General features: G+C 41.8%; 1 protein-coding gene and 1 long non-coding RNA gene across 2 annotated transcripts in view; one reads left to right on the top strand and one right to left on the bottom strand.

Annotated features, from left to right (window-relative positions):
* LOC107108194 overlaps nt 1–6,797 on the top strand; it is an 11,327-nt gene extending 4,530 nt beyond the window's left edge. Inside the window, exons 2-3 of the long non-coding RNA XR_001482428.1 lie at nt 5,315–5,466; nt 6,725–6,797. This is a non-coding gene — a long non-coding RNA (uncharacterized LOC107108194). The remainder of the gene's footprint in view (nt 1–5,314; nt 5,467–6,724) is intronic.
* Nucleotides 3,321–11,851, bottom strand: part of PHF21A (PHD finger protein 21A) — a 180,200-nt gene continuing 171,669 nt past the window's right edge. The window contains exons 14-17 of the mRNA XM_015408418.1: nt 9,594–9,749; nt 7,001–7,076; nt 6,611–6,714; nt 3,321–4,843 (exon numbers count right to left, since the gene is read on the bottom strand). Coding sequence (XP_015263904.1) covers nt 4,589–4,843; nt 6,611–6,714; nt 7,001–7,076; nt 9,594–9,749 — 591 coding nt within the window. The 3' untranslated portion in view covers nt 3,321–4,588. The remainder of the gene's footprint in view (nt 4,844–6,610; nt 6,715–7,000; nt 7,077–9,593; nt 9,750–11,851) is intronic.

The raw sequence follows: 11,851 nt of genomic DNA, 5'->3' as shown, positions 1-11,851 counted from the left end.
CTATTGCTCAACTGGAAAAAAAACCAGAGGAAGATTTAAAAGCTGCTTTCAAGCACTGCCTAAAAATCAGTCCAGAAAGGCTCCTTTTTACAGCATAACTAATGGATCTGCCCACACAACCAGTTCTATCTTTATTTTGCAAGTAGGCAGAATGACATTTGCAACTGTACCATTCTGAAACTTGTTGCACCACCTTGTGTTTAGACGGGGTAAACTCATGCTTATACAACATGTCACTGCAAGAAAAAGGGCAGCAGGCAGAATGTTTAGGAAGATGTGCATTATCAAGATTAGCATTTCACGTGGAAGGAACTAGTCATCTAGGATTCTAGAAAGCATGTTGTCTCACAGTACAAATGATGTTTCTAAATGTTTCTTTGGCTGCCAATTAAGTTCTTACAATTGTTTGTCTGTACTTAGTCAAGCAAATGGGGCAGTCCTAGTATACAACAATTGGTTAGGATGGCAACATTTCCCAGCAAGTCAGCCTTTCTTGTTTTGCTCTGAGTCACAGTTAATGGCAGACCTCCTTTCTGCTGCTGCTGCAATTCTACTTCTATTATACATTAGCAGTAAAGAAGGAAAGGTGGGTCTACTTGACAGGTTATACGTGGACCTAGAGTCACTTTGTTTATAATCTCTTAGTGCCTTCTTTTGACTTTGTTGCCTCAATATGCCTGCTTTTAAAACAGGAATATAAATTTTAGAATCTACAGTTAAATTAATATTTCTCCCCTGATTCAGTAACAATTTTCAGCCCCAAACTAGGTCTGATCAATCATAAAACAATAACTTTAAGTATTAATTTAAAAACAGTCTCTAATGTGAGAGATAGACTATAAGGCATTACACATTACAGTTTTTCAGTTCAGCAAGCCTTATATTTAATCAGTGTATACAAGAGTCCTTCCAGCCAAACAAACAAGTCTCAGCTATACTCTGTCTTTTGCTCTGTATTCCTAAAAGCTGGATTGTTTCATCTGCATGACATTCACAGGAAAAAGAAAAAGATGTATACTGTTTGCTCCCTCTTTAACTTTGCTGGTTGTGATTCCAGGATAGAAGAGGAGAAAGCACATGATATCAGAAGAACTGTAAAATCGAACAGTTCACAAAATAAGTGGACAAGCAGCTTTGCTTCTCTTGGCTCAGCAAAGTTATTACTGATGTTAATAGTCATTTGAGTCAAATAACCAAAAGGCAAAAACCGACAAATGCCTTTGCATGATCATGGCTCAATCCAACACAGATTTCCAACACATGGGTAGATTTTATTGTATTAAAAGTGTAATTAGTTGAGGAAAGAGATTCTAACATCTCCTAGTATTAATGCTTCCTTGCTGAGGCACTGTTTTCAGATTCTTCAGTGAATGGTATGGTAACAAAGTTCTACCTTACCTCAAAATGGGACGACGAGATGCAGTAAACATGGGGCTGGCACCAAAGACAGCAGCCCATGTAGAGTTTTTCTTCCCCCCCCCAAATACTATACAGTAGAGCATACCTGACTTGAGACACCATCAATTTGTGCAAGTTTTACTGAATATTACAGAGGGGGAGAAGTTGATAGGGAGGATGCCATTTTTTTGCTGTGTATGTGTGTGCCCATGCCTGAAAGTCATGGAGACCTCTAGCGACTCCTACTGGGGCAGAGAGGACATTCAGAAAAGTGGCTTGATAACCTGCCTTTGGCCTCCCAGCTCTGGTATACTCTAGAGGTCCAAATACTTTCCAGGGTCGGTCCTGCTTAACTTCCAAGATCTGATGAGAGCAGGCTTGCCTGGGATATCCATTTTTGACTGCTTCCCCAAGTTCTGCACTCATCTCACTTGCCATCATAGGTCATCATGGCCAATTCATGAATTCATTAATATTTTGCCATCCTGAATGAAATGGTGCTCCCAGTAGTACAAGAAAACACACACAAATATGATGCATGCGTGTGCACATGAGAAAGTGTAAGGTGAGGATAAGGAAGGACACGTAAGAATTGCAAGGCCAGCTGATGGAACTAGGCACTGTTCGCTAGCCTGCTGCCCCCGGTGATCAGTCACAGGGGACAGCTATAGACAACTGGTTTGGAAAAGAGGTTCTTCCCTTACCTGCAGTTAGCTTGAAACATTAAGCGTCCACATTTTTCAAATATTATTCTCAAAATCATCTTATGCAGCCCTCCAGACATATTGCTACTCCCCCATTTCTGCAACAAAATTTGGTGGTTTAACTGAGCATTTGGTGTGCTGCCCATACCTGGCTGGTGGGGCTGTGTTTGGCTTGATGCACCACAAATTGTACAGGCATACTAAACTTTTGGTCTCGGTAATATTTTGGGTTGTACCCTGTATTTTCTCTGAGCAGTTTTCAAAGTCGCCAACTGGTTGCCTTCAAGTTTTACTAGCAGAAAAATTGTTCTTTAGCAGATTACTATAAAATAGCAGGGGGTGATGATAAAGCCTGTGTTATTCAAATATAAAGCTAAGACTACCAAACAAGGATCCTTCTTCACCAATAAGCATAAAAACAAAAGACCAGCAGGTGGATTTTAAAAACAGTGACCCTAAGAATGTCACTGAAGCTGGAAGAGTCCTTGAAGAAAAGGAACAAAAGCTAGAAGAAAGTCAAGGAATGGCCACAATAATGTAGATGGGTTAGGGATGAAATTCAGAGGAGTAGGTACATAAAGTGCTTTGGGATGCATAGTTCTTTACAACAGGGTAGTTAAAAGATGTCATTCCCATTACAGGAGATCTGGTTGGCTATGTCTGTCTCTGAAAGAGAAGTTCTGCTTATGTTTATCTTGGTAATGCAGGGGTCAGTTTTGGCGTGCCTGTGGGGTAACAGGGAATGCTTCCAAGGATTTAAATGGGTATAAACTGTTGGCTTATTGCATTCACATATGCAAAAGGGTGTATTTTAGACTCATCCGTTTGATGTCTGGCATCTGCTTTTTCTTTATAATATGACATTTTAATGGCAATCTGCCTAAATCAGACAAACTGTCCTACCCCTAGCGAAACCTCATGATGAAACTCTGTGTCCACACACCTATTAATATAATAAAATTGCTGATAAATAATTATGCCAGTGCTTCCTCCCCCCCTCCTATTCTTAGTTCTAAGCACATGAGAGAATTAAGTGGAGTAACAGATGAGACAAGAATGACAGTTTTCTCTGCTAGAGGAAAGTCTGTAGACTGGATATAATTGACCATCTCTGGACAGCCACCCCCTATGCGCTTTCAAACAGAAACACAGCAGAACGGCAACATCATAAGCAAAACCTGTGTTAAAAAAATTCTAAGTACACAGTATTTTCTCCAGTTCTGACACCTTTTTAATAGAAATCACTTGTTTAGGAAACAAATAGCACTTTTTGTAATTTTTACAATGTTTCTTACCTTGATCTTATTTTAAGTAACACTAGGAAGACCTCAATATCTTTTTTTTTAATTTAAAAAAAGTTGTTTTTCCCCCAGATACAAAGATTTTGCCCTTGCATAAAAAACAGTGCCCAAAACGATGACACACGGACTCACAAAGACTCACTGTATCTCACTGACACTATTACTTCTAATCTATACCATGCAAGGTCCCATCTACCTCTTTAATTGGACTGTCAGCCTGAAAAAACAGCTTTTCTATTCCTTACATTTGTAACCCAAAGAGAAAGGAAACGAAGGAAACAGGCATTTATCTGCTTGGGTTGGATGGCTGGGACATGTGCTGCTTTGTTTGGGGTATAATGTTTGCTTGATCAATGTATAAAACCAGGTTGGGATTTCCTTTTCAGTCATGGCACATTCTTCCAAACACCCATGCTGATCCCATTAGCCCCTGCCCCCTTTCTTCAGCAAAGGCTTCCTGAATCAACCTGATGACCAAATCAGCAATGCATTTGTCAATTTGAAAAAAACGGGGGATAACCCAAAAGCTGCCAGTCAAGCAATCCCCAGCTTAAGCATGTGCTGGATACTTAGTGAAAAAGCCTTCCTTGTTCCTTTCTGCGTCTCCTGTCTAACCAACAGTGAATACTGCTTATATGATAGGCTTGGTCCCGCCCACCCCTCAGGACACTAGGACTTGTTCATTCATATTTCTGGATTTTTGGTTTAGTAGTACGGATAATTTAGAAACAGGAAAAGCCCACAGGCTCTTTGGACTTGACGTTTCCCTAACTAAACAAACTGGTCTGCAGATAGGATTTGAAACCTGCTCCTCCTCCCTGCTCCCCACCCCCAAATAAAAATAAAACAAACCTATAGTGGCTGTGGAGGCTGCTGCAGGCACACACTGGTGTAAAATATAGAGAGAGTAAATATATTATTTAACTTGGCATGGTGCTGGCTAAGAACCTCCAGCTGGCACTATTCATGTAACATGGTCCAAACTTTGCACGTACACACAGAATAAGGAGGATCGATTGGCAACTCTGGTGCCGCCTGGCACAAGCATCTTCCACTCTCTTTCTGGAACCAAAGAGTTCTGCACTTTCCAGAAGAAATCCAGCTTTGCTTTTCTAGAGAGTTTTGTTGTTTTGCTCTGTCTCCTTGCCGCCTTCCCCCCCTGGGCTCCTTCTTACTGTGCCTCTGTTATTTAGTCTCCTCAGCCTTGTTACAGTTCACCATGCAGCTCTGGGAGGGGGAAGAGGCTGGAGTGGAGGTGGCAGCATTCGCATTATTAGCAGAGTCCATGCCATTGGAGATGGCTAATGAACTGCCCTCGGAGTTTATTGGTTTTGAAAGGTTGATGCCCTGGATGAGGCGGATTAACTGTTTTACCTTCTCCAATGAACTGTGCATTTCCTTCTGTTTTGCCAGGATGGTGTTCTTCATTTCCATACATTTCTGAAACAAATGGGGACAACATTAAATATTATGACTGCACTAAACAGGACCTTAGAATGAAAACTTAAATAAATGGATCCCCAGAATCTACCAGTCACCTTTGACTGCTAAAATAGGCTATCAAGCACTTGGTAGATATGAAATACCATACACAGCTGATATATCACATATAATTTGGGAGCAACATAGAATTCAGATTTAACAGAGTGAGATCAACCCCCTTCCTTGGGATTTCACAGCAACAACTAGACTCCAGAGTATGTAGGTCACAGTGTCCACAGATAAAGGGTTTTAGTCATAGTATTTTGTTTACATAAATACATTTGGTGTTAAGATAATTAGATACATATCAGTATCATAAATGCCACACAACTGTAACTAATTAGCCTTTCACTCTCAACAGAACAGTACAAAGTGAATTCTGTCTTTGGGACTGCCTGAACTATCTTTTTTGTCCATATCTTGTGGTAGATTCTCACTTTGACCAAGCAAGCAGATTGTTCTATCTGATCTACACCTGCAAAGGATAGTGGGATGTGGGATGGACACACCCAGCACTGGGATGCTGCTGTACTCTATGTGTGCTGCTGAAGTCACAAATGGAGCTGTCAACTCTGAACTGGGTTAGTTTTCAACTCTGGAAGGAGGGGGTTGAATAAAAGTTCTTCCCAGCCTCAATAATTTTATGGCAGAGTGATGTCTCTGGATCAGGCCTTGATCCAGAAAAATACAGGGGGCAGCAGTATGACAATGTTAGTACATAACAGAATTACTGCAACAGTGCTAATAATAGAAACGTGAAGAATGTTGTACACGATGAATAATCACTTCATGATGTTTTATTCTTTTCACAGTGGGACGTCAACAGACAGTCAATGGAGGACAAACTTCCCCAGAGTTACCGTTCGTTTCGAACTCTCTTTTTCACACAACGGTCTCAGTTCCGAATCCATACATCACGAGACCTTTAGTAATCAACTCTTTCCAGTTCAATGCAGAATTACAAATGCTCTTGGCAACAATATGAATAAATCGGGCAGCTGTGATGTATGGATTAGGAACTGAGACCGTTGTGTGAAAAAGAGAGTTCGAAACGAACGGTAACTCTGGGGAAGTTCGTCCTCCATTGACGGTCTGTTGACGTCCCACTGTGAAAAGAATAAAACATCACATATTTCCTGCCACCCTTATAAGGAACGCTGAAATTGTAATTCTGTGATAGCCTAGGGACCTTTAACATAGAAGCCTTAACTCCCTAAAAACTATGACAATTCCCAAAGTTCCTTGGAGGGAACCCATTACACTTAAACCTGTTTAAGATAGGTCTATACAATGCACTCACAGTAAACATAATGTGTGGGTGAAGCTATGGTGTTTTCTTGAAACAAAGGTAGTGGGTCAAGAGACCTTAAACTTGTGTATGGTGTGCAAACAGAAGTCTTCCAGGGAATAAAGAGATCTTGAGCTAATATTGCTGGAACTTGTCCCAATAATATACTTACTCATGAAAGAAGATATATACATAAGTGTAGTATTCTTGTGTGTGTAATTTAATTGAGCTGCCATTTTCACCACACTAATCTTTGTAAACCAGGGCACATTACTGTCATAAAACTGGATCTAGGAAAAATATTTTTAATACATACACATGAGCTGCTTTGGGAGAATGGCTTAGAACTGATTGGTGGGCAATGCTAGGGATTCATGGTTGTAGCTTCTAGCACAATGCATGGAGTGTAAACAATCACTGGGCAGAGCAGTACTCACTGTTATAGAATTGCTGAGCTGTTTGACCTTCTGTTCTAGCTGTTCCCGTTCCTGTTTTAAATCTGAACTCCATTTCAGTAATTTCTGTTTTTCTTCTTCTTTTGCTGCGAAAAGGAATCAGTTGCCTCAATTATACCCTGTAGATGGGATCTCCCAGCTGTTTTCCAAAATGGATCACACCATGAAAAGGCAGAGGTTCTGACACTGGGCCATACCTGAGAGTGCAGGTCCATGCACAAAGAGATATGAGGCTGCCTCATCCTACTTGACTCTGTGGGTTATCATGCATTCAGTTCTTAATTTCCTTTTGAAAACAAACATCTGCCTGCCTCTCTCAAAATAACATTTTCAAAGAAAGAAAGAAAATCAAGCCAAGAAATGTTTTCCTACCTGCTTTGTATGCAATATATGAATGAACAATTGCTAAAGTTCCTGGCCATGGAATTGCTTCTTCTTTCTTAAGCATCTAGAAGACAAGAATGTGAATATTTGGCTGACTTGTTCTATTGTGCAGGTAGGGAAAAGCAAAAGAGTTTCTTGAGTAGCTATCATTAAACCAATTTTTAAAATGTCCCTTTGCAGTTTTCTTATTAGGACATTTCAAGAAAATAAACAACCTGCGTTTTCCCTTGGCATCTCTCCTGCACTGTTGCTAGTTCCAATCCAGCACGAGTAGCACAACACCCTGTCTGCACATGATGGCAGAAGGAATAGATATACTTCTTTCTTTACACAGGCAATGGGGAGGAGGGGGAGAGTGAGGGGAACCGTGCTGCTGGTTGCTAATACCACTGTGTGCTAATGACACAACTTGTTTATGCCCAGTGATCACAGTCTCAACTGGCATTTCAACAGGTGTTTTTTTGGGGGGGAATTCCCCCCAGAAGCAGTGCTTTTTGAGTGGGGGGGGGAATGCAATTTTTGCTCAACTGTAGCAGTGCTTGGGCAAAAAAAGGTTTGTGAGCCATGGTGCTTCCTCAAATGAAATAAAACATTAAAAATATTATGCACAACCCCCGCCCCCAAATAATCTGGAAAGGACTACGATTTAAGAGTGTGAAATAAATGCACACATCTGTGCTACGTCTCCCACAAAAGAAACCTGGGTAATCATAGTTTCAGCCACAATCTACATGTCCTTGCCTCTTCAATTATTTTCTGCTGATAAAATATTAACAAAATGACGAGGAATGAAAAGACAATGCATCTGATCTTAAATTTCCCTAAAGAAAGCATTTATCACTTTTAGATTCACAAACAAGCTGCTCGTCCCCAAAGGTTTGCATGGTTTCTCTGATGCTGCTGTGGCTGCCAATATAATGGGGCTTCCACATGGCAGGTTTCCCCACTTTTTCCTTGCCCAAGTCTCCTACAGTGGCCATTTCTCCTGCCACCAGAGGACTTTCTTTCTTTTTTAAAACAAAATGGCAATTGACATATTGCTATATCTTTATAATGTTACTAGGAATAAGGCCCATTGTGGAAATAAATACAACGAGCTCTAGGAAGAGGCTCTGGGAGAGTGCCCCAGCCTTGGGCACTCAGCATCAATTTGCTGTGGCAACCTCAGCAGGGTATAATGACAGAGAGTCCACCCTGACCTGGTTTGCTGGGAGGGCAGGGTATAAATACGAATAATAAATAAAATAAATACATTTTCTCCTGTGGAACTGATCTCTGCCATCTGAAGAGCAGTTGTAATTCTGCATGATCTCCATCCCTCCGCTGGAGATTGGCAATAATGGTTCCCCATGAGGGATGGCTGGCTTGGAGAGTGGAGTCCATGGCATTGCACCTGTCTGAGGCCCCACCCCTCCTCTAACCTCACCCTCTCCAGGCTCCACTCCTCAAATCTCCAGGAATTTTCCACCTGGAGTTGACAACATTATCAGGACTAGCCCCAATGAGTTTTTCCCAAAGGCCAAAATAGGTGTGGAAAGGGCCTTTTACTGACATAAGCTCGTTGCCTAGCAACAGGCACTGAGAAGAAAGTACAGTGGGCAGGGGAGGGGGTTATGCTGAAAGTCCCCCCCTTTTTTTACTGACAGAAGTTGGTTGCCTACCAAGAGCCACTGAGGGGACAGTTAGTCACAGTTAGGCCCACACAGGAGCCAAGATAAGTTTCTTCCTCAGGAGAGAGTCGGGCTTTCCAGGAGACGCAGCTCGTTTCCTCCAGGCCAGACCCTCCCTGGCGCTGCCGACACTGCTGAAGGAAGATAGGGGAGCCATTGAAAGGCGCTGGGCAGCCTTCTCTGCGGTGCAGCCGCTGAGCTATCACCCTGACAAAGTGCCAACCTTGTGGCCAAGGGAGAGGGGCCATGAGGGGCAGTGAAGGTGAGTGCTTCCCCTGCTTGCTGCTGCTCGCTAGGTCTGCCTCCTCCTCCCCCGTGGAGGGGTTGCCACTCCCTCAGCGGAGCGTCCATCCCCTTTGCTGGCTCTCTCCAGACTGAGAGCGAAACGTTGGCTGCCGGCTCTGTGGGTGGGGCCGAGGCAATGCAGCCAGGGGATTGGGAGTCCACAAGATGGGCAGCTGAGCGGGCGAAAGGCTGTGGGAGCGTCACACCAAAACTCTTTTATATATAAGGAGAGAGGAGAGATAAACAATATGTTTATCGTGTTCTCTGAATTCCCACCTTAAAAAAAAGGTCTCTAGGCTCTTCCTTTATGGAAAGAAACTAATTCTGGACAGATTCACTGGAAAGGATTCAATATAACATCTACAAGTCAAGAAGAACGCTTCTTAAAGTATTTTTGCTTGCCACAGAAAGGCGTTGTTTCAACATGTCAGTATCAGTGAGAGAACACTTTGAAATCTGGATGAGAACAGCAAACATTAAATGTCTTTGTGTTTATGAGGCTATGGTAATTGGCTCAGTTTACAAAAGCTTAATCATAAATCTGATAAACTTGATTGTTCTCAACCTCTCCACATCCATGTAAGCCATTATGTCCAATGCAGAGAGCCTTTGGTAACAAACAATACCTGGTCTTGACATTTGGGACAGATCCACATGCCCTTGGGAATAGTTTTCAGAGGCGGGTCCAGACAGTCCAGATGATACACACGTGAGCATGTGTCGCACATCAGTAACTGCCCACTTTTCCTGCAAACACTGCAAAAATCTTCATGGATATCACCCTATAAAATTGATGAGAGGAGTAAAACATAAAAAAGTTTAAAAGGTGAACTTTTTAATTTTTGAAATCTGTTTTCCAGTCCAGTGTAAAGTCATCTACAGACTCCATTTTGATCCCAGGTAAAAGTGTCCTTTTCGTGGGATACAGAAAGAAAACTACCAAAAGTGCCTGAATTGTAACTACCCTTACTTTACTCAAGATTAAAAACCATAGTAAAATCTTGTAGCCACAATTTCTTGAAATGACCCCATCTCTCCCTTAGTACAACTTAGGCTTGCCAGGTCCTTTGCTCTCACTGGTGGGGGGTGGGGTGGGAAGGAGATTTCTGGGGGTGGGACGATGTTGCAGCACGCAACGTGCCCAGCGTGATGATGTCACACGGAAGTGACATCATCATGCTGGGGTTGTTGCACAGTGACACTATGGTATTTTGGGCAAAACTTGATTTAAAAGCCTTAAAAATCTTATTTGTCTTACTTCCACAATGTATGTATTTTAATAGCCAGAACTGGATTCAGTCATTACCTCACGCAAGGTCTGCAGGTCTTCCCCACTTTCCCTTCCCTCCAGCAGTCCCTTCCAAGTTCTGACCACAGGAAAGATGATTCCCAGGATCATGGGACACATGTGGAGTAATAGCAATCAGGTTGGAAGTCTGCTGTGTTTCCCAGGGTCAGAAGGGACTATGGGGAAGATCCACAATGGTCAGTGTCTTCCGCTGACAGATCACTGGTTCTAACCCAGGATCTAAGCCCCATATCAAATAAGCAACGTCTGGACTTTATTTTTATTTTTTAGCACTATAGTGGTACTACACTGGTCCAGCACTAATAGCACAATATCCTAATTCCAGACAATAGAGTGACGTGGATGTCTTAGCATGTGGGAGAAAGAGCACTGAACTTTTTTACCCTAAGACAGAGAAAATCTAGCGCTGAAGTGCTTACAGCCTAGAATTAAACAAACAAACGACCAAAAAAAACCCTAACAAGAAGAAACCAGTTCGCAAAACCACTAGCCACAGCTGAAGAAGAGCAGGGAGTTGTACTGATGTTTGCCAGTGTTTCTTTAAGTGGCAAAATGAGCATTCCTATAAAATAGTACCCGTACTGGGAAGAGAAAGTATACAGATTGTGACCAGTGATATCATAGCCATTAAAGAGGTGCCTCTGGTTTTTGCCTGGCCACATTCCAACACCAAATCACAATGGAAAAATGAAATGCTGGAGCAGAGGAATCATCACTTTCCATTCAGATCCAGTGATGTATGATCAGAAAAACAGATATTCCCACAGCAGCTCTGCTACTTGAGAAAAATCCTCAGCAACAAATGAGAAAACTTCTTACTGACTGCAAACCCCCTCAGACCAAAACCTTAAACCCACTTGACATGTGAACACAATAAACACAGCTCCAACTGGATTGTACCTTTGACCTTTCCTAAAAATCTAAGGGAGCCATACATCACTTTAAGAGAACATTCACATGCAGTATCTGTTAAATATTCTGGAAATATACTCCTTTCATTTGCAAAATAAAAGTTAATGCATTCTTTGATCCATGATATACTTTCATCTTGGTGTAGGCACTGCCAAGTACATATTTGGATTATAATGTTTACAACTCCACTCCAGTCTTAAGCCACACTCACTTCTGATTTATCTCAATTAACCTGGGCCATTCAATAGAAAAAGGCCATACTAGATCACAAAGACAAAAAAAATGTCATTCTCTGCTGTAAAATGTTAACAATAACTGAAAGATCTAGTTAATAGTTTACGCTTAATAGCCAAGGTTACTCATTTCGCATTACCGCTGGACATCCTCTCGTCCCCAACTATTCATTTTAGAGGCATTTTCCTGAGACACAATTCATAGCGAAGCCATTTTATTTATTTCTTTTTCTGTATTGTCTCCTGCCACTGCCATCTAAACGGTTGCTATTTCTATTTGTATATCTTAGCATTCAGAGGTATAAAGAAAAAAAGAGCCTAAAAAGGACAGATTACAAAAAGGGAGCCAATTGAGGACAGAAATGGAAACCTGTTACACATGTGGCCCCCAATCTCTCAAACTCTTTCCAAATGCTTCACATACACATAC

The sequence above is a fragment of the Gekko japonicus genome, unplaced genomic scaffold (assembly GCF_001447785.1).
Source record: "Gekko japonicus isolate JY-2015 unplaced genomic scaffold, Gekko_japonicus_V1.1 scaffold84, whole genome shotgun sequence".
In the NCBI taxonomy this organism is placed as follows: Eukaryota; Metazoa; Chordata; class Lepidosauria; order Squamata; family Gekkonidae; genus Gekko; species Gekko japonicus.
Note: the sequence above shows the minus strand (reverse complement) of the source record. Positions and strands in the feature narration are given on the sequence as shown.